A 23218-nucleotide genomic window follows, 5' to 3' on the forward strand; every position below is an offset into this window, starting at 1 on the left:
GCTCATAATTAAGGTAACTCATATTCTTTATCAGCTAGGCTAAAATTCCTCTCGTTTTCAATCTAAATTTAACCATTTGTATGCCTTACAAAGAGAAGTCATATCAAATCATTATGATTTAGTAAATCAAACTTTTTTTTCTTGAAGAGGGACTACTTTAGGTTTACTGTTTTTGTTGTTGTTGTTACTTTAATGCTATGGATAAAGTGAGGGACAAAATACCAACTTTGAAATTTTTTGAGAGTATGCAAATAATTTGAAAACAGATTTAATTCCAAGCCTAAGAGCTATTTGCAACTGATTAAGCATGGCCTCTTTTTCAGCCTATTCTGGATCAAAATCTTGTCCAAGGTATTTTTAGTGGAGTAAACACTTCAGAAATGAATTTGGATGCCTCTCTTGCAAATACCTCCAAAGAAATGTGATGCTGTCACTTCCATTCAATATGGTGAACTATGAAAGCTCATTCCCTCTGAGCTTGATCATCAGAGACAAAGCAATGAGTATACGTTATATTCAGATACCTTCCCGTTCAGTTCAGTTCAGTTCACATACTGAGTCGTCTCTGACTCCTTGCGACCCCATGAATTGCAGCACTCCAGATCTCCCTGTCCATCACCAACTCCCGGAGTCCACCCAAAACCATGTCCATTGAATCGGTGATGCCATCCCACAATCTCATCCCCTGTCGTCTCCTTCTCCTCCTGCCCTCAATCTTTCCCAGCATCAGAGTCTATTCCAATGAGTCAGCTCTTCGCATCAGGTTGCTAAAGCATTGGAGTTTCAGCTTCAACATCAGTCCTTCCAATGAACACCCAGGACTGACCTCCTTTAGGATGGACTGGTTGGATCTCCTTGTAGTCCATGGGACTCTCAAGAGTCTTCTCCAACACCACAGTTCAAAAGCATCAATTCTTCAGTGCTCAGCCTTCTTTATAGTCCAATTCTCACATCCATACATGACCACTGGAAAAACCATAGCCTTGGCTAGATGGACCTAGTTGGCAAAGCAGTGTCTCTGCTTTTTTAATATGCTGTCTAGGTTGGTCATAACTTTTCTTCCAAGGAGTAAACGTCTTTTAATTTCATGGCTGCAGTCACCATCTGCAGTGATTTTGGAGCCCCCCAAAATAAAGTCAGCCACTGTTTTCCCATCTATTTCCCATGAAGTGATGGGACCAGATGCCATGATCTTCGTTTTCTGAGTTTTGAGCTTTAAGCCAACTTTTTCACTCTCCTCTTTCACTTTCATCAAGAGACTTTTTATTTCTTCACTTTCTGCCATAAGGGTGGTGTCATCTGTATATCTGATGTTATTGATATTTCTCCCAGCAATCTTGATTCCAGCTTGTGCTTCCTCCAGCCCAGCATTTCTCATGATGCACTCTGCATATAAGTTAAATAAGTAGGGTGACAATATACAGCCTTGACGTACTCCTTTTCCCATTTGGAACCAGTCTGTTGTTCCATGTCCAGTTCTAACTGTTGCTTCCTGACCTGCATATAGGTTTCTCAAGAGGCAGGTCAGGTGGTCTGGTATTCCCATCTCTTTCAGAATTTTCCACAGTTTATTGTGATCCACACAGTCAAAGGCTTTGGCATAGTCAATAAAGCAGAAATAGATGTTTTTCTGGAACTCTCTTGCTTTTTCCATGATCCAGCGGGTGTTGGCAATTTGATCTCTGGTTCCTCTGCCTTTTCTAAAACCAGCTTGAACATCTGGAATTTCATGGTTCACATATTGCTGAAGCCTGGCCTGGAGAATTTTAAGCATTACTTTACTAGTGTGTGAGATGTGCGGTAGTTTGAGCATTCTTTGGCATTGCCTTTCTTTGGGATTGGAATGAAAACTGACCTTTTCCAGTCCTGTGGCCACTGCTGAGTTTCCCAAATTTGCTGGCATATTGAGTGCAGCACTTTCACAGTGTCATCTTTTAGGATTTGAAACAGCTCAACTTGTATTCTATCACTTCCACTAGCTTTGTTTGTAGTGATGCTTTCTAAGGCCCACTTGACTTCACATTCCAGGATGTCTGGCTCTAGATGAATGATCACACCATTGTGATTATCTGGGTCATGAAGATCTTGTTTGTACAGCTCTTCTGTGTATTCTTGCCACCTCTTCTAAATATCTTCTGCACAGTTGTAAATGGGACTGGTGATGGAAGCAGGGTTTGATGCTGTAAAGAGCAATATTGCATAGAAACCTGGAATGTTAGGTCCATGTATCGAGGCAAATTGGAAGTGGTCAAACAGGAGATGGCAAGAGTGAACACTGACATTCTAGGAATCAGTTAACTAAGATGAACTGGAATGGATGGATTTAACTCAGATGACCATTACATCTACTACTGCGGGCAGGAATCCCTTAGAAGAAATGGAGTACCATCATAGTCAACAAAAGAGTCTGAAATGCAGTGCTTGGATGCAGTCTCAGAAATGACAGAATGATCTCTGTTTGTTTCCAAGGCAAACCATTCAATATCACAGTGATCCAGGTCTTATGCCCCTACCAGCAATGCTGAAGAAGTTGAAGTTGAATGATTCTATGAAGACCTACAAGACTTTCTAGAACTAACACCCAAAAAAGATGTCCTTTTCATTATAGGGGACTGGAATGCAAAAGTAGGAAGTCAAGAAACACCTGGAGTAACAGGCAAATTTGGCCTTGGAGTACAGAATGAAGCAGTGCAAAGGCTAATAGAGTTCTGCCAAGAGAATTCACTGGTCATAGCAAACAGCGTCTTCCATCAACACAAGAGAAGACTCTATACATGGACATCACCAGATGGTCGACACAGAAATCAGATTGATTCTATTCTTTGCAGCCAAAGATGGAGAAGCTCTATACAGTCAGCAAAAACAAGACCAGGAGCTGATTATGGCTCGGATCATCAACTCCTTATTGCCAAATTCTGACTGAAATTGAAGAAAGTGGAGAAAACCACTATACCATTCAAGTATAGCCTAAATAAAATCCTTTATGACTATACAGTGGAAGTGAGAAATAGATTTAAGGGACTAGATCTGATAGAGTGCCTGATGAACTATGGATGGAAGTTCGTGACATTGTACAGGAGACAAGAATCAAGACCATCCCCAAGAAAAAGAAATGCAAAAAAGCAAAATGGCTGTCTGAGGAAGCCTTACAAATAGCTGTGAAAAGAAGGGAAGGGAAAAGCAAAGGAGAAAAAGAAAGATATACCCATTTGAATGCAGAGTTCTAAAGACTAGCAAGGAGAGATAAGAAAGCCTCCCTCAGAGATCAATGCAAAGAAATAGAGGAAAACAATAGAATGGGAAAGACCGCTTCAAGAAAATTAGAGATACCAAGGAAACGTTTCATGCAAAGATGGGCACAATAACAGAGATACCTTTACAAACCTCTTTTGCTCTTCCAGCTATTGGCTTCAGAAAGAAAAATTCCAACATGCCATTGTGTGGCAGTAAGAAAAACTTAATACAATATGGCTGTTCCCACTATGCAAGAAACAATCTTTAATCTTGACTTTTTTTCGTTTTTAATTGCAAGAGGCCTTGCCCTTATTTTAATGATACACAGTGTCATGAAAACTGTAATCTAGAGACTTCAAGGGAGACATATGTTGCTTTAAAAGGGGGAAAGTGGTTTTGTTATCACCACTATTTTAAACTAAGTGTGTGTGTGAAAGTTGCTCAGTTGTGTCCCACTCTGCAACTCTTTGCAACCCCATGGACTTTACAGTCCGTGGAATTTTCGGGGCCAGAATACTGGATTGAGTAGCCGTTCCTTTCTCCAGGGGATCTTCCCAACTTAGGGACTGAACCCAGGCCTCCCACATTGCAGACAGATTCTTTACTGTTTGAGCCACCAGGAAGGCCCTTAAACTAGGCAAAGGTTAATTTAAAGATAGTGTTCTGATACTACTTCTGTTTGTCATTTAATTTAGATCATGTGTTGTTTTCCTCAAAACATTCTTCTCATAATCTTTATTTCTTATTAAATTTATAATGGAAAAGTAGCCAAAATATAGATTCTTTCCATGTAATAATCACATAATGGTTTCAAGATTAACATAAGGAAGAGTTATCAGTATTGGTATAACTCATTTCAATAAAATAGAGAGACATAAAGAATTGTTAAATATTGCTATTTAATTAAGTTCCAATGAATATAATTTACAGGTAATTTCTTCAGCATGCCTAGACAGTGATGCCTATACTAAAGTACCCCCCATCCAATTTGTCAGGAAACACAGTAGAAGCAGTCTTTAGTTGTTACGGAGTTTTTGTATCAAAATCCAGCTACCTATAGCTCCACTGATAGAATGGCTAAAGTGATATAGTCATGCATTTATATAAAATATTGATTGAGCACCTAATATTTTCATCTTTGGAGCTTGATAGAGTATGTGGCAAATCTAAGATGCAGAGTTGTTGAAAACATATAGGCTTCAGGGAAAAGTAGGTGAGGTATATTATTCAGCATGATCTTTGATTTGATTGACCTTTGACCTTGCGTGGTTTACAAATTATTCTGCATTTCATTTGCCTGATAGCTCAATTGGTAAAGAATCTGCCTGCAATGCAGGAGACCCCAGTTTGATTACTGGGTTGGGAAGATTCTCTGGAGAAGAGATAGGCTACCCACTCCAGTATTCTTGGGCATCCCACTCCAGTATTCTTGGGCATCCCACTCCAGTATTCTGGGGCTTCCCTATGGCTCAGCTGGTAAAGAATCTGCCTGTAATGCAGGAGACTTGCGTTCGATCCCTGGGTTGGGAAGATCCCCTGGAGAAGGGAAAGGCTACCCACTCCAGCATTCTGGCCTGGCCAATTCCGTGGACTGTATAGTCCATGGGGTTGCAAAAAGTCAGATATGACTGAGCGACTTTCACTTCACTTTGATTTGTGGGTAATAACAGGCAGTAGTGGAAAAATCATAATAGAAGATAAGCAAAAGCTGAAGCTGTTTTTTGAATGACTTACTATTGCACAAAAAATGACTTACTCTTGTATTTGTCTTGTAGATGGTAGTCTTTGGCTTTGTGGGGTCACAGATTCCTGTGAGTATAGTGATAGACGTTATATAATAAAACAAGTATACATTACAGTAATGTTAAGATTAGTGAACATTCACTGAGTGCTGACTGTGTGCTCAGCACATTGAAAAATCTCATGTAGTGTTCATAACAAAATTAGGTCAGTACTGCAGTGTTTCATAGATAAGGAAACCAAGGTATGCAGAAAGTAAGAAACTTGCCTGGTTTTATACTCCTGTCTTGCCTTTGGACAAGAACAATGCAAGTTATACTCATTTCAAAGACAGAGAATCTATGTTAATTGTCGAAGTTATGCTTTATTATTTCTTAAACACATATATATGTGCAAACAAAATTTTGCCCCAATACCTGAGGTGCCATCCTCCATTCCATAATTTTACTTCTATTCCACATAAGGTAATCCATGCTTTAAGAACCATATTTTAAAAAGATAATGGGGTAGTACAATGAGATTCATATGTTAGGACAGCTTCGGTAGTCAGATGGCAAACAGAAGTGAACAAATCTAAAATTAATCATTGTGAATATGATTTTGAGATCATACAGCTAATATATATGATATTATGTATAATGACAGTTGTAATTTTGGGGGTAATGATTTGGCATTATCCTTTAAAGAAAATTTCTGGATTGTATTAACATTCTCTAATCTGTTTCAAAATCCTTAGTAAACTATCAAGTAAATGAACTTTACAATTTTAACTATGGTTACTGAATCTCAATTTAACTTTAAAATAAAATAGTTCAGATATGAGGAAACTATGTCGAGTTTTAGGCAAGTTTATCAGAAACTAAATATTTAACAAAGCTTTGCACAGGTGTAAAAATATCAGTGCTGGTGGGAATGGTGCTTGTGACAGTGACCCTGGGACCTTTGGCTCTGCGTTTGCTAAGATGAATGTGACTGCCACCGAATTTTCAGAATATAAGTGCTTAGGAAATAGAAGGCCAGAATGTTATCAGTCTATTAGGAGTTTATGTAAGCAGAATGTCTTTTTCTGAAAACCCCCTCATGGTCTCCACCAGATAAATACCGATGGTCTTTAGAAAATTAAACATTTTTAAACAGTTCAGTGAAGTTGGAGATTGTTTCATTGCATCATCTTTTGTAAAGCCAAATGCAACTTTAAACCACATGAAAATATTATAAATATGACAGTAAGAAGCTAAATTTCAAAGATATCTTTCTGAAATATTGTTTTTATCACTATAAGGCAAATCTGCATAACCCATGGAAACCTCTGATTTGATGGCAAATCACTCTTTAAAGAATGCCTTCAACCATGGGAAGACGTAACAAATTGATTTGAAATAGTTTTGGATGAATGTCCAGGTTAATATGTTATCTCCTTACTGAGTTGTTAGAAAATGAATTTATAAAGTGGGAAATTATTCTTTTTTATTTCTCAGGAGGAAATCATTACTATAAGCTTACTGGAAACTTGTGGTTTCAAAATTTCTCTTCAGTTTTATATAGGTATTCTCATGTATTTAACCCCTGCTTTTGATTGCTTTCTGCTTTTGTTTCCAATTTACCCAAAGTAGTCCTGCCTTCCCTCTGGTGTTTGGTCATTTGGGCCCACCTGCTCACAAGAGGTCAGTGGCTCAGTGCCCTGGATGTAGGCAGCCAGAAAATGAAATATTACAATGAGAAATTAAAACCTTTGTAATTAAGGCACTGAATAACATGAGGCGGTGAAGAAGAGGGAATACGTATTCCACTTTTAATATTTTCAGTAATCTCTTCTACGAATACAGAAAAACCTGAAATACAGTTGTGAAATTCAGAGAAAACGTTTTATGAAGTCAGCCTTAGTTACCTTATCCTGAAGTAGCAAATATGCACACTGAATAAGGAAGGAAATTTTAAATATCTTTGACTAAGGTTATATTTTAAATAATTGATGGGCAATTTACTTATAAGATAAGTATCTATGCTTTGCCAGTTGGTCTTTGGTTTAAATGATTTATAGCACTGTGTATTTATTGGCTATGTAAACAAATTTAACAGAAATTTAAGAGGAAATGCCAGATGTTACATGAACTGCTTTTTAAACATAAGCTTTTAAATTATTGATAACCTTTGGAGGGTGCTCTAAGAAAGCATTTTGACACTCATTGCTTTTTGATAGTGGCCATAACACCTATGACGGGCAAACCTTTCCAGTCTCTACTTATATTAAAAGTGTGAACATTAATCTATAGTGTGTATCTTTAAAAATGTGCTCTGTGGTAGTAAATTTAAATCGCTACCTATTATCTTTTCTTATGGGCATGTCCATTATGATGTGACAGCCGTAAAGAGTGTAATCATGTTATAAAACGATGAGCTTGTCGCAATTTGCTCTTCTAGTTGCCTCAGTTTTGGGGTAAGAAATGGTACCGTAAGGAAATTTAGGTAACTTGCTTAAGGTCATGTCCCTAATGACACAATGGCAAGGAGAAAAAAAAAAAAAAAGCGAAGCAAACTAAAACAAATTAAAAAAAAAAAACAATAACAGAAATCTAGTACTTAAGACTTTAGTTTATTAAAAAATATATATATCTAGTTATTTGGCCATGCTGGGTTTTAGTTGTGGCATGTGGAATCTTTAGTTGTGGAATGTGGGATCTAGTTCCCTGACCAGGGATGGAACCCAGGCCCCCTGCATTGGGAGCTTGGAGTCTTAGCCACTGGACCATCAGGGAAATGCTGAGACTTTTTATTTTAAACTTTTATATCTTTTTCTCTTTTTTAAAATTTATTTTTAAGTGGAGGATAATTGATTTACAGTGTTGTGTTGGTTCCTGCCATACACTGCCATGAATCAGCCTTGAGTGTACATATAGCCCCTCCCTCGTGAGCCTCCCTCCCACCCTCCCCCTACCCCACCGCTCTAGGTTGTCACCCAGCACTGGATTGAGCTCCCTGTGTGCTACAGCAACGTCCACTAGCTCTTTGTTTTACATATGGTAATGTATGTGTCCAGCGCTACTCTCTCCATCCGTCCCATCCTCTCCTTCCCCTGCTGTGCCAAGTCTGTTCTCTTTGTCTATGTATCTATTCCTGCCCTGCAAATTGGATCACTGGTACCATTCTTCTAGATTCCATATATATGTGTTAATATGCAGGACTCTTTTTTTCTCTTTCTGACTTACTTCACTCTATGTAACAGGCCCTAGGTTCATCTACCTCAGTTCCACTGACTCAGATTCATTCTTTTTTACAGCCGAGTAATATTCCATTGTTTGTAGGTATCATATCTTCTTTATCCATTTATCTGTCTATGGGGATTTAGGTTGCTTCCATGTCCTGGCTGTTGTAAATAGTGCTGCAGTGAACACTGGGGTATGTGTGTTTTTTTGAGTTATGGTTTTCACAGGGTTTATGCCCAGTAGGGGGATTGATGGGTCATATAGTAGTTTTATTTCTAGTTTTTAAGGAATCTCCATACAGTTCACCATAGTGGCTGTATCAATTTACATCTCCACCAACAGTGCAAGAGGGTTCCCTTTCTTCCACAACCTCTCCAGCATTTCTTGTTTGTAGATTTTTTGATGATGGCCATTCTCACTGGTATGAGGTGGTGATATTTCATTACAGACTTATCCAAAATATGGGAAGAAGAAGGAGTGATAGAGAAGAAATACAAAGCATGGACTCATAGCTAAGGCAAAGGATTCTAGTCTCAGGTTTTGGGAAAGAAACTTTGATTATTGTTTCTGTATTTTTTCCCTCCTTGTCAACTATAAAATGGACAAGAGGGTCTCTGGTAGCTCAGTGTTTCACCTAGTTAACCTGGAAGACTGGGTATGTGGGGATGATACTAGATGCCATACTGTACAACTGGAACTTTCAGGGTTAAGGCTGCCAAGTTTGAGATTAAATTATCTTCAGTCTTTGTCAGTTCCTTTTCATACCCTTGGCCCTTTAGTTTTATGACATTAAAAGCCGTTTAGAATTTTTGTAATAAGTAGTATGTATTGGTCTCAATTTAATTTTGACATCTTTTCTAGTTTAAACTTCTTTTTTTAAACACTGCTGTGCTTCCAGGAGAAACAAGAATTTTATGTCTTTAGTTCATTGCCAAATTAGATCATCTCCTGAGAGAGTCTTAATGAGGTTCGAATGGATAAAACAGTCTTTGTATTTTCCAAACATAAGCTTTCTCACCACATCTTATCACATCATAGGAAAAAGAGTTTTTTTAAATATCCCTTTTGTATTTCCCCTCTCTCACAAGGGAAGTACACTGGAACTTTATCATCAAGAAAAATTCAAGGACAGTAAAGTTCTAAGTCCAGACTTGATTAGCTCACTGATCAATGTGGATAGCATTAGTAATGGTACTGAGATATGTTTCTTTCTGTGGAGAAAATTTTGAATAGGGTTTATTTTGGTAAAATGGAAACCAGTAACAGCTTTAATCCTTTTGAAATCTAGTGTAAAGTGATCAGCCTGGGCTAGCTAAAATTTACCATGCAGAAAAAATTACCATAAGCGCGACCTCAGAAAAGAGATACTTGTCAAAGTGATTCATTTTAAGGGTCATGTTTTGGAAAGAACATCTGTACTAGTTTATAGAAGAGAAATATAAGATATACTGGATGCTCACTACATCTGTATGTGTGATTTCTTTTAATCATCTAAACCAAATCGTGAGACATTGGTCATCTGATTTGTATCTGGTGAAAGTGAGGCATAAATATTTGCCTGTCAATAATCCATTCCTGTAATCGTACCACACCACCTCTTTTTTGTAATGGGTCATCCTAGCTTCACTTTTTCATGTTGTACTATGTATGTCAAAACTGGTGGGGGGATACCTTCAGAAAGTATCTCTGGTCACATGCAGAACTTAATCATAGAAAAATTTTTTCACCTTATTTTACTATTTAAAAAAAAAAAAGTTTGTTCAAACATACTTTTATGCAAGTAAAAATGTTAGTCACTCAGTAGTGTCTGACTATTTGAGACCCCATGGACTCTAGCCCACCAAGCTTTTCTGTCCCTGGGATTCTCCAGGCAAGGATACTGGAGTGGGGTAGCCATTTCCTTCTCCAGGGGATCTTCTCAACCAATGGATCAAACCCAGCTCCCCTACATTGTAGGAGAATTCTTTACCATCTGAGGCACGGTTGCCACACATTATATGTTTTTAAGAAAAATAGCCACTGCACAGAAATTTTATTGGAGGGAAAATTCAGAGAAGTTTGGAAAGTGTTGCTTAACTGGATATAGCTATTGAGTATATGAATGAAAACTAAAGCTTAGAACCAAGAAATAATATATTCCAATTCAATAAGGAGGCAAAAGCAGTTTACTTTCAAATATAAGAAGTGAAGTCAAAAGTATGCTAAGTGCTTTGTCCTCCTTTGTTTTATTATATAATTAAGATCACTTCTGAAGACATAGTTCTATAGCACTCACTGCAAATGAGTGGTGTTTTACTAAATAAAATTAATTTCAAATATATTCATGAATTAATGATTTTTTACTTCACCTCTAATTCTTCAAAGTTTAAAGTGCTAATAAACTATTAAATTTGTTTTTTACTATTTTACTAAAATCATTGCAAAATCATTGTTTGAGAGTCTCTGAGAAGCAGAAATAATCCATTATGTAAATTTGGGTGCTTAGAAGACTATTCAAAGATGTTTGTCCGTTCAGTTTACTAATTTGATATTTCTGTGGAGTGCTTGCATCTAGCCAGGTCTAAGTGCATGCACGTCTCCTAGTAGGCATGCTATAACTGCAGCTTCTCAGACCCTTCCACTTGTAGCTCCTGGTGCATTCTGCTCGCTGTAGAGACCAAGACTCTCCATTTTAAAGAAATAATCCAGGTGATTTTGATGCTGATAGTCTGAGAATCACACTTTGAGAAAACAAGATCGTCTCTGGCTGTATGCTCAGTTGTGTTGGACTCTGCAACCCCATGGACTGCAGCCCACCAGGCTCCTCCTTCCATGGAGTTTCCCAGGCAAGAACACTGGAATGGGTTGCCATTTCCTTCTCCAGGGGATCTTCCCAACCCAGGAATTGAACCCATATTTTCTGCATTGGTAGGTGGATTTTTTACCACTGCACCACCTGGGAAGTCCTTATATTGCCACTAGAGTTATTTATTTGACTCCTTTTATTAAAATGAGTTTTAGAAGGGGTTTCGCAATTAGTCACATTGTCAGGTGCATGCTTCACTTAAACTTCAGCATTTTCAAAAGGCTAATACATTTTAGATGAAAGGCCTGGAGTTCTAATTCTGCCTCTACCAGCTATTCAGTTATGGACAAGTCACTTCACTGTTGTATAGCTTGCTTGCTTATACAGTAAAAATAAACATTCGAACATTCACCTATAGTGCCCTGTGACTCATTTTCTATGTCTTTATAATAGTTAAGAACTGTTGAATACAAATTAAAACTTGGCTATTTTATTGCACAATTCATCACTGAGATCTAAAATGATGTTCAGACTTGCTGTTAACTGCAAGCAAAGTTAGAATTGCAGATAGTGATTCTGATATAGTGCTTAGCTGCCTGACCAAAAGAGATCCTGAATATTTTCCATGATATGAGCAAAGTGTTTTTTTCCTCTGTTGAAGTATATATTTTTTCATGTGAAATCTGGAGAAAAAATTTCTATGGTCCAGTATAAAAAATAAACTAAAATTATTATTGGAAATTAGTAAACAGGTGCTCTAGAGCAGGATTGGTAAGCTTTTTCTGCAGAAAATCAGATCGCAATATTTCAAGCTTCGTAGACAATACATGGTCTCTTTCTTCCTTCACCTTTTGCTTTTTCCTTTGTTCCTCCTCCACTTTTTTTTTTTTTTAAGCAACAGGTAAAACATGTTAAACGATCCATAGCTGAAGACCATATGAAAACTGTAGAGCAGTGCATCTCAAACTTTGATGCACATATGCATTGCCAGGGAATCTTTAAAATGTAGATTCTGATGCTCTGGGTCTGGGGTAGGCTGGGGATCCTGTTTCTGATGTCCCCTTGGATAGCAAACCTTTAGAGGCTAATAACATTTCATGTAATGAACAGCCCCCTCTACTGTTCAGTTTTTAATCCCCAGTGACTAGCTGACAACTCAGCTATTTTTGTTTTTGTATTTTAAACAAATAATGGGGTTGTTTTGGTCATAATATTTTAGTGATTCTTCGTACTTTTAAAGCCTCAGACCCCTCTGAAAATTTATTGAATGCTGTTGTCCCACTAGCCACCTCTCCCTCCTGTGCACAAAAAAATGCCCGTTTTTATGCACAATTTCAAAAGAATTCACAGACCTATCTAAGGCTTATTCATCTTACAGGTGACTTCTATAGTTGTGTAATGTCTGAATTTAAGAGAGTTCAAAATTAATTCCCTCAATTTTAATAACATCTTAAAATTTACATTGAAACTGTGTTTTTGCATGGGCTTCCCCGGTTGCTCAGTGGTAAGAAGTCTGACAATGCAGGAAATGCAGGTCTAGATCTTTGGGCTGGGAAGATATCCTGGAGAAGGAAATGCAATCCACAGTATTCTTGCCTGGGAAATCCCATGGAGAGAGCAGCCTGGTGGGCTACAGTCCATGGGGTCGCAAAAGAATCAGTCTCAACTGAGTGACTAAACCACAACGTGTTTGCATATTTCCAATTCTGTCTACTTATCTATCTACCTCCTTACAAGTCTATCCATCACCTATCTGACTTGTAAGACCTTTTACTTTTATTTTATGCCCTATTGGTTATTGCTGGCCTGGTGATTACATTTAAAACATAAAACTGTAAATGAGGAAAATAACCCAATTGTTGGCCAGAGTGAACCTGAATTGTTACAATGCCTTGTATTAAATGTTCCACAGTGCCTTTATATATGACTTTTAAGAACTACTTTATTGAGATACTATCCATACATATTTTACTCATTTAAAGCATATAATAGTTTTTGCTATTTTCATGGAGCTTTCCAACCATCACCATTATCAATTTTAGAATATTTTCATCACTCCCCAAAGATTCCCCAGTCCCCCTTCACCTCTTGCCCCTATTTCTTATCCTAGATAACCACAAACCTTTTTGTTTCTACGAATTTAACTATTCTGGGCATTTTTATAAGTGGAATCATTTTGTGACTAGCTTCCTTCACTTAGCATAATATTTTCAGGGTTCACTTATGTTAAAGTGTTTATCAATGTTTATCAGTTCAATCATTTGTACTGTTGAATAACATTCCATTATGTGGATATGTAACATTTATTTATCCACTCATCTTTTAAGGGACATTTGGGTTCTTTCCACTAAAAAAAAAAAAATTATGAATAATGATGCTATGAATGTTCCAGTACATTCATATACAGGTTTTTGTGTGGACATAAGATTTCATTTCTCTTGGGTTATGTGCCAGGCAGTGGCATTGCTGGGTCATATGTTAATTCCAAAACTTTTTGAGGAACTCTGGATAGTTTTTCAAAGTTGCTGAACCATTTTGCATTCCCACCAGCAATATATGAGACACTGAATTTTTCAACATTCCAGACAGTGCTTTTCATTTTACATTTTTTGGATTATTGCCATCCTAGTGGATGTGAAGTGTATCTCACGGTTTTGACTTGCATTTCACACATACGATGTTGAGCATCTTTTCATGTGCTTATTGGCCTTTTGTCTATATTTTGGGATGAATGTCTTTTCAAATCCTTTGTCCACTTAAAAATTTGGTTATTTACACTTTTATTGAGTTGTAAGAGCTCTTTATATAGTCTAGATATGTCTTCTATCAGATATATGATTTGCAAATTTTTGATCCTGTGGGTTGTTTTTCCTTTTTCACATCATTTTTTTAAGGGCAGATATTTTTGTTTCATATGATTTTGGTGTCATATTCATGAAGGTTTTGACAAACTCAAGTCATAAAAAATTTCCCCTATAATTTCTTTCCATCGTTTGATGATTTCAACCCTTACATTTAGTTTTTAATTTTTTATAGCAGTAAAGTTACTAGAATAATACCTAAATGTGACAGCCCTAGAATAGTTTATATGTGTTACAGTAATAAGTGAGTAAAATTCTCTGAGAGCTTGCTGGGCATGCTGGATTCTAAATTCTATTGCTAAGTTCCTTAGATGTTTTGCCTCTAGTTCTCTTATTAGTCTATTATCTTGTATTTTATTTAATGTGTTAGTGTATTTCAAGTCCCATTCAGACCTTATCCATGCCAACTACCTAATAAGGCAGTGAACTATGAGATGTAGTAAATTAGCAGTCTAAAACATGGAGACGCAGATTCTCTTGCAATTGGCAGGCTGGTTCTTTACCACTAGCACCACCTGGCAAGCCGTTAGGGCCTTAATGCTTATAGTATATAACCTTCTTTATTGTCGTGATTCAGGATGATTCCCTGTCCATTTTTAAATGCTTTGAGTCTCTGTTGTTCCTTTGTTTTTGTTTTTGTTTTTAAATTTTGTCCTGTGCACTGTAAATTACTCTTACTTTAAATACCTAGTAGTTGTACCCACTCCAGTGTTCTTGCCTGGAGAATCCCAGGGACAGGGGAGCCTGGTGGGCTGCTGTCTCTGGGGTCGCACAGAGTCGGACATGACTGAAGCGACTTAGCAGCAGCAAGCAGCAGTTGTACTCTATAAGTTCCTTCTAGAATCTGATGAGATAACAAATGGTAATCGGCCACCTTTGAAAGTTAATCCTCTTCAGAAAAGGAAAGGTTCATTCACTACCAAATTAAATTCCCTTTATTAAATTAAAATATGAATTTCAAATTAATATTGAAAGTTAACTGGAATAACATTGATGAGTAAATATTACTTTTGTTTATTGAGAAGAAATATGCTAATATTAGATGAGTGGTTTGAACATTGTAAGAACTAACTTTTAAAAGCTCATATCTAGATGATCATTACATCTCCAGACAGATTTGTCTTAGCATTTCCTTTAGAATTATTCACAGCAGCTGGTGGTGTAGCAGCTGGTAGCAACTTTCCACAAATAATGACTTTTGACACTTTATAAATTAAAATATTCAAAACAATACATTATGCAAAATTTTCATCTTAAAATGCCAAATGGGTCCTTCTCTTTGTATTTCTTCTAACTTTTAATGGCCCTGATTTCACTGTAGTCAAAGGAAGGATATTGGTGCCTGTCACTCTTTCTTACCATATGGAATACCAAATTCTGTGAAGTGTTTATTTTATGATGTACCTTATATTTTCCTCCTTTTTTCTACCTTAAGTGTTGTTTCTAAATGGCATGTTCTTTTTTACTCTTCTCTAGGATATTGAGGTAACTCTCACCTGTCTTTTTGCCTCCGTAAATAAAGAATCTTTCTAATACCCAGTTGGTCATGTCACTGCCTCCTTGAAGTCAGTGAGCCATATAGAATAAAAGTCACATTCCATAGCATGTTAGTTTAAGCCCTCTTGTCTTTGGCCATGTGACTGCCTTTCACCCTCACCTTCCACGTTAACTTCCTCTCTGATTATGAAATATATTATGCGTGTACTGTCATTTCTGTGTCCTTTTGCTCATGCTGTTTCTTCGGTGTGAATGTTTTTCTCCTTCTGTTGACATACTATTTTCATTCTTCACAACCCAATTTACTTTTTATGTTTAGTATTTTTATTGGAGTATAGTTGCTTTACACTGGTATGTCAGTTTCTGCTCTACAGCAAAGTGAGTCGTATTTGCATATACATATATCCCCTCTTTTTTGGATTTCTTTTCACAGATTAGAGTTCGCTATGCTATACAGAAGGTTCTTGTTAGTAATCTGTTTTATTCATAGTAGTGTATTTATGTCAGTTCCAATCTCCCAGTTGAGCCCCGCTCTTTCCCTCTTGATATTCATGTGTTTGTTTTGTACATCTTTGTCTCTCCTTCTGCTTTTCAAATAAGAGCATCTGTACCATTTTTCCAGATTCCACATATATGTGTTAATATGTGATATTTGTCTTTCCCTTTCTGACTTACTTCACTCTGTATGACAGTCTTTAGGTCCATCCACTTCTCTGCCAGTGACACAGTTTCATTCTCTTTTATGACCGAGTAATATTCCTTTGTATATGTGTACCATATCTTTATCCATTCCTCTGCTGAGGGACATTTAGGTTGCTTCCATGTCCTGGCTGTTGTACATAGTGTTGGAATGAACATTGAGGTGCATGTATATTTTTAAATTAATGTTTTATCTGGGTATATGTCTAGGCATGGGATTGCTGGGTCGTACGGTAGTTCTGCTTTTAGTTTTGGAGGAACTTTTATACTTCTCCATAGTGGCTCTGCCAGTTTACATTCCCACCATCTGTGTAAGAGGTTTCCCTTTTCTCCACACCCACTTCAGCATTTATCATTTGTAGATATTTTGATGATGGCCATTCTGATTGATGTGAGGTGATATCTCATTGTAATCTTGATTTGCATTTCTCTAATAAATAGTGATGTTGAGGAGATTTTCATGTATGTATTTGCCATCTGTATGTCTTCTTTGGAAAAATTTATTGGCTATATGTATATCTCCTTTGGAAAAATGTCTGTGTAGGGCTTCTGCCCATTTTTTTGGAGAAGGAAATGGCAACCCACTCCAGTGTTCTTGCCTGGAAGATCCCATGGATGGAGGAGCTTGGCAGGCTACAGTCCATAGGGTCACAACTGTTTTTTGATACTGAGCTATTTGAACTGTTTATATATTGTGGAGATTAATACCTTGTCAGTTGCTTCATTTGTACATATTTTCTCCCATCTTGTGGGTTGTCTTTACAACCCAATTTAAATGCTACCTCTTTTGGGGGAAACCTCTTACTATGCTCTAGTTAAAGTTGAGATTACTTTTCCAGATCTTTTCCTATAATGCATTTCTTGGATTGCCATGCAACACTTCTTTCAGCATAGTGATTTAACTTGAGTTCCTCAGTCAGAGATACCTAGGGTCAAATCCTGGCTCTACTGCTTGCTTCTTCCACAGTTGTGGGCAATTTATGTCGTTAAACTTCCTCATCTCTTGAATGCAGTTAGTTACTGTTTGTATATAACGTTCCAGTCTTTTATTGTGTTAGTTGTGATAGCACAGTGCCAGCGTGATAATGGTTTGTATGTGTGTATTCTAGGTACTTGCCCACTTGACTTTCTCCTTCAGTAAATAGTAAGCCCTTTGAGTACAGGAAATTAACCTGACTCATCTTAGTATCCTTTACATTTTACTGGTTCCAAAAGAAAATTTCATGCTGTCTTTACTTTTGTTTGAAATGACTCATGGAACATATTAAACCTAACTCATTAGAATTGAAATATTAATTTATTGCTCTATGGTCTTGTTCCACAAGGACCTTGGGGTGACTTACGAGATGCATAAAGTACAAAAGACTGAAACATAAATAAAATGGTAGTAAGTGCATTTTGAACGATTGAATTGTTTAATTTCATCCATGTGAACCCAAGTGAAGCAAAAGCTATAGATAAGGAAATATTAAAGCTTGTCTTTGTTTTGTCACGTTTTGTAGGATCTCGTCTTCGCCAGGAAGACTTTCCCCCAAGGATCGTGGAGCACCCTTCCGATGTCATTGTCTCTAAGGGAGAGCCCACCACTTTGAACTGTAAGGCCGAGGGCCGGCCAACGCCCACCATTGAGTGGTACAAGGATGGTGAGCGGGTGGAGACTGACAAGGATGATCCCCGGTCGCATAGGATGCTTCTGCCCAGCGGATCCTTATTCTTCTTGCGCATTGTGCATGGCCGCAGAAGTAAACCGGATGAAGGAAGCTATGTGTGTGTTGCAAGGAACTATCTTGGTGAAGCAGTGAGTCGAAATGCATCTCTGGAAGTGGCATGTAAGTAAACTTAACGAATCTCATAAATGGCGTGCACTTTGACTTATTTTTAGTAAGCTTTGATTTATTCCCATGGTGCTTACTACCTAAAGAATAGAAGTTAACACTTGGACTAATTTTTACTGTACCTTCTCCAGAGAAAGCTCATCAAAATAATGTATAGCCAAGGTGTTGCAATAGAATTATTTATTGAGCTGGCCAAAAAGTTTGTTTGGATTTTTCCATTATAGCATACAGAAACCTCAACAAATTTTTGGCCATCCTAATATATTGAAGGAGATCAGCCCTGGGGTTTCTTTGGAAGGATTGATGCTAAAGCTGAAACTCCAGTACTTTGGCCACCTCATGCGAAGAGTTGACTCATTGGAAAAGACTCTGATGCTGGGAGGGATTGGGGGCAGGAGGAGAAGGGGACGACCGAGGATGAGATGGCTGTATGTCATCACTGACCCGACGCACGTGAGTCTGAGTGAACTCCAGGAGTTGGTGATGGACAGGGAGGCTTGACATGCTGCGATTCATGAGGTCACAAAGAGTCGGACATGACTGAGTGACTGAACTGAATATATTGAAAGAGTGTGGGTATTATATTATTATATTAAAGCAAGGTGGCCATGATGCTGATCATATTTTAAATTTGAATTTTTAATGAGAAATCTAATCAAATATTATGATTGGCAATGTTAAAATAAAGAGTTTATGTGTAACGTGGCATCAAATATAAGGCATAAATTCATTATTGTACCTATTTCTGTTCTGTTTATATGTACCTATTTAATATATTTATACACATTATTTTTTATATCTAATTTTTATTGGGCAGCTTTAAAATGAATATACTCTTTAGTTTATATTAACTCTTTTGCTTCCAGGGTAAATTCAGAGATCATTACCCAAGGCACGTAGGGGAAAATATACTAACAAAAGCAATTATTTTTTTTTAATAAAAAAAATGCACTAGAGAAGAGAAGTGATTTCTCTTTATAGTCAAAATGTTCATATACTGGAAGATCTTGCTCAGATTTTATAATCAGTAATAGCTAATGATTTGTCCTGCCTTTGACACTTAATATTATATTTATTTATTAATCATGTAGCCCAAATAGCACTGGTAAATCAATATATCAAGACTTTGCATCTATTTGACCATTGACTGCATACCTTTATTTTTTGAATGGTTTTCCAGAACAAATTTCAGAATACATTAGATTTGTTTTCTGGTTTATACATGAGGATTTGGTGTCACAATTTAAATAGCATCATATAATTTTTGTATATTCTATTTTGAAGAAATATTTTATCAAGAATTATTTGTGAAGAGATGGCAGTAATTGAGTTTTAAAAAAATCTGTGCTTTTCAACTTCTTGCATGTACCAGTAGGTGTTCATAGATAAGATAACTGAAATATTTCAGAAGGCACGAGTCTTTTTTTTTTCTTTACATAGCTGAAATGGGAGTCCTGGATATAATATTTCATGGTCTCATTTATACAATTAACTGATACTATACTCACAGGCTATATGGTATCACATGATTATAAAACTTGTATATATATGTATTGAAATACTCAACAATATATCATTATGTTTATGTATGAAAGCATCTTTTAGTAAAAAAAAAATCATACAATTTCTTACTTACCTGTCTCAATGAAAGTTTTTGCTCTTAAGCATCCAGTATCTAGATTTATGGTTTGTACTAGGAAATCTGGACCCCGCTCCATGCTTGAAATGTATAAGTCCAATAGGAAAACACTACACGAATTCACAAACCCTAATTTATTCTGTGAAGTACTTTGAGATATAAGCATTAGAACTTCTGCTAGCAATGCCATTTTGTACCAGATTAGGTTAGATCCCTGGATCGGGGAGATCCCCAGGAGAAGGAAATGGCAACCCACTCCAGTATTCTTGCCTGTGAAATCCCCTGGCGGGTTATAGACCATTGCAAAAGAGTCAGACATGACTTAGCTAATAAAACAACAACAACAACAAAAAGCTAAGTAATTTCATTTTTATAACTTTATTTTAAAAGCAGTTAGTTTAAATGCAGTTTAGTGAGATATGTACACCCAAGACCTCAAGAAAGCAAATATTCCAAACTGCCTATTTTTGTTTTGAATTATCTTATTTCTGAAACATTTAAAACATATCAAAATATTTCAGTGTCAATTCTGTTGACTTTTTCCCCCACAGGATCCCTTTATAGTAAATGTAACAGGCATTATTTTTTTCCTTTTATAAATAGAATGAAACCCCTGATGGCTGGATGACCAAGACTCAGACCATAACTTAATGGGGAATTCAGGATCAGGGCATGTTTGTTCTAATTTTCAGTTTTAGATAATTATGCCATATTTGGAAAAACAATCAAATGAAATCTGGCTCATTTTATATTAAAAAATAAAGAAGTTTTAATTAAAAGTTTTATTTTGTCTACTCACTAGCAAATAATGCTTTTTACTTTTTAAATTGAAGTATAGTTGATGGGCAATATTATCGCCATTTCAGGTTACAGCATAGTGATTTACAATTTTTCAAGGTTAAATTTCACTTATAGTTGTTATAAAATATGGGCTATAATCCCTATGTTGTAATATATATCCTGTTAACTTATTTATTTTAAGCAAATAACTCTCTTTTTAATCCTTAACTAACTTTCTTCTTCATATTAAATTTTATATAAATCAACCAGTCACTTTTCTGTTGAACAGCTATAAACTTATTTTATTTTCTGAGCCTTCTCTGTCTTAAAATTGCTTCTAACACACGTGCACCTTGCACTTTTATTAAACTGAAAGGGTTTCTCTCTTTCTTAGTTGTGTCATTAATAATGAATCAAACTGTTTGAGAAGGAAAATTTGAAACCATCATTTTTTTTTCATGTAATGTGGAAGTAGCATTTTTCTTTATTTTTTAAATCAGTAAGCTTTGAGGAATGCTAACAAATGCTTCTGACTTAGAGAGGAGAACAAGACGGGTTCTAAATTGGATTCAGCTAGTGAATAAAATTCTTTCTTCTAATGCCCTGTCAACAGTTCATGCCATTTGAGGCAACACGAGATCAAATAATATCCATTTATATGCTGCTGATCCTTTTCACATTAGCTCATCAGTATTCTTCCTTTCCTTGTGTGTTTCATAAAATGTGTTAATATGGAAATCTAGGTCAAAGCATTGTGATTTGTCAGTACTATTGATAACCAAGGTATATTTTTATAAAATGATGGGAGCCACCATGGGTCATATAAATGTCTGGCCTTCATATTTTAGGATACAGCATAATTGCTCATTATGGCACATCTATTCATAAGTCTGTAAAGGAAAGAATGGAAGCCTGAAGACACTATGTATTTGGAGAACTGAAGGTAGCTTGATATGAGGTTGATGGGCAGCATGAGTTAGATAGTCACGTGGTAAATCATAAAATCTAGACTTTTTGCTACGTCAAAGGAGAATGTTAGAAAATTGAAGATTAGGTTAAAGTGATGAAGATTGAAATCAGAGTAGAGTTGGAAGCTATAAAATCATTCAGGGAAAAGTATATGGTAGATTTTAAATTGTACAAAACAGTGAGGATTGTAAGAAGGAAATAGTTTGAATCATACTTACAAACTGTTATCAGTTTGTGGTTGGTTTGGTCAAGGCTATGGTTTTTCCTCTGGTCATGTATGGATGTGAGAGTTGGACTGTGAAGAAGGCTCAGTGCCGAAGAATTGATGCGTTTGAACTGTGGTGTTGGAGAAGACTCTTGAGAGTCCCTTGGACTGCAAGGAGATCCAACCAGTCCATTCTGAAGGAGATCAGCCCTGGGATTTATTTGGAGGGAATGATGCTAAAGCTGAAACTCCAGTACTTTGGTCACCTCCTGCAAAGAGTTGACTCATTGGAAAAGACTCTGATGCTGGGAGGGATTGGGGGCAGGAGGAGAAGGGGACGACAGAGGATGAGATGGCTGGATGGCATCACCGACTCGATGGATATGAGTTTGAGTGAACTCTGGGAGTTGGTGATGGACAGGGAGGCCTGGCGTGCTGTGATTCATGGGGTTGCAAAGAGTCGGACACGACTGAGTGACTGAACTGAACTGAACTGAACTGGGAGATAAAGGTAATTCCCAGATGTTTTTGGTGGAGTGACTAGGTGTATTATGAGACCTACCATAGAAAGGGATGGCAGATACAGGAGAAATAGCTCTAGTGGGAATAGAAGAGTGCAGTCAGTGTGGTAGCATTGTTTGACATACCAGTGAAATAACAGCAAGGTAGAAATATGCCATGTTCCATTAAGAAAAGAGCTCCTGGAATTGAGAGGTCTTTCCCAGATGGAAGTTGAAGCCATGGAGGTAGATAGACTTGGATGTGAATACCCAGGCAAGCTGTTTGTAGGGATTGGTAAAAGACCTGAGATCACTTTCATTGTTTGGAGCCCTAACATTTAATGGCAGGCAAAGGAAAGGATTCTAGTGCAGGAGGCTCAGAGAAGGTATGGAGGTGATAGAATATGAGAAATGGAGTGACAAGAAAAATAAGCAGGTAATTTTAAGAAAGAGAAGTATTTAGCAATGCAAATACCACAGGGTAGTCTAATTAAAAGTACCTGTGGGCTCCAGGGATGGAAAGAAAGTACAGCAGCTGAAGAATGAGTAGGTGGTGAAGTTGGAGTGGCTTATAACAAGTACCTGTTCTTTCAAGAATTCAGCTCTGAATTGGGTATGAGGAACCACAGCAGGGTATTCCAGCTTCTGCACTGTGACCATTTGTGATGGGGTCATTCCCTGCTGTAGGGGCTCTGCTGTGCATCATAGAATATGTAGCACATCTCCGGACTTTACTGAAGAGTTGCCAGTAGGACCCCTGCAGTCCAAGTTGTGAGCTTCCCTGGTGCTCAGTAGTAAAGAATCCACCTGTCAATGCAGGAGACATGAATTCAATCCCTGGGAAGTTCCCCTGGAAAAGGAACTGGTGACCCACTCTAGTGTTCTTCCTGGGAAATCCCATGGACAGAGCAGCCTGGCAGGCTACAGTCATTGCAAAAGAGTTAAGACACAACCGAGTGACTAAACAACAGCACCCCAAGTCGTGACAACAAAATCTTTCTCCAGGTTCTGTCAAACGGCCTCTTGATGGGGCGGGGGCTGGGGAGAGGGTCAAAATCAGTGGAGAATTGATTTAAGTGTATGCTGCTAAATTGTTTCAGTCATATACGACCCTGTGCGACTCCATAGATGGCAGCCTACCAGGCTCCCCCATCCCTGGGCTTCTCCAGGCAAGAACACTGGAGTGGGTTGCCGTTTCCTTCTCCAATGCATGAAAGCGAAAAGTGAAAGTGAAGTCACTCTTCGTGACCCCATGGACTGCAGCCTTCCAG

General features: G+C 37.3%; 1 protein-coding gene across 1 annotated transcript in view; it reads left to right on the forward strand.

Annotated features, from left to right (window-relative positions):
- The window catches only part of ROBO2 (roundabout guidance receptor 2), a 652483-nt gene that overhangs the window by 49680 nt on the left and 579585 nt on the right, over positions 1–23218 (forward strand). Inside the window, exon 2 of the mRNA XM_068968049.1 lies at positions 17522–17848. Coding sequence (XP_068824150.1) covers positions 17522–17848 — 327 coding nt within the window. The remainder of the gene's footprint in view (positions 1–17521; positions 17849–23218) is intronic.

Source organism: Capricornis sumatraensis, chromosome 1 (assembly GCF_032405125.1).
Source record: "Capricornis sumatraensis isolate serow.1 chromosome 1, serow.2, whole genome shotgun sequence".
NCBI lineage: Eukaryota > Metazoa > Chordata > Mammalia > Artiodactyla > Bovidae > Capricornis > Capricornis sumatraensis.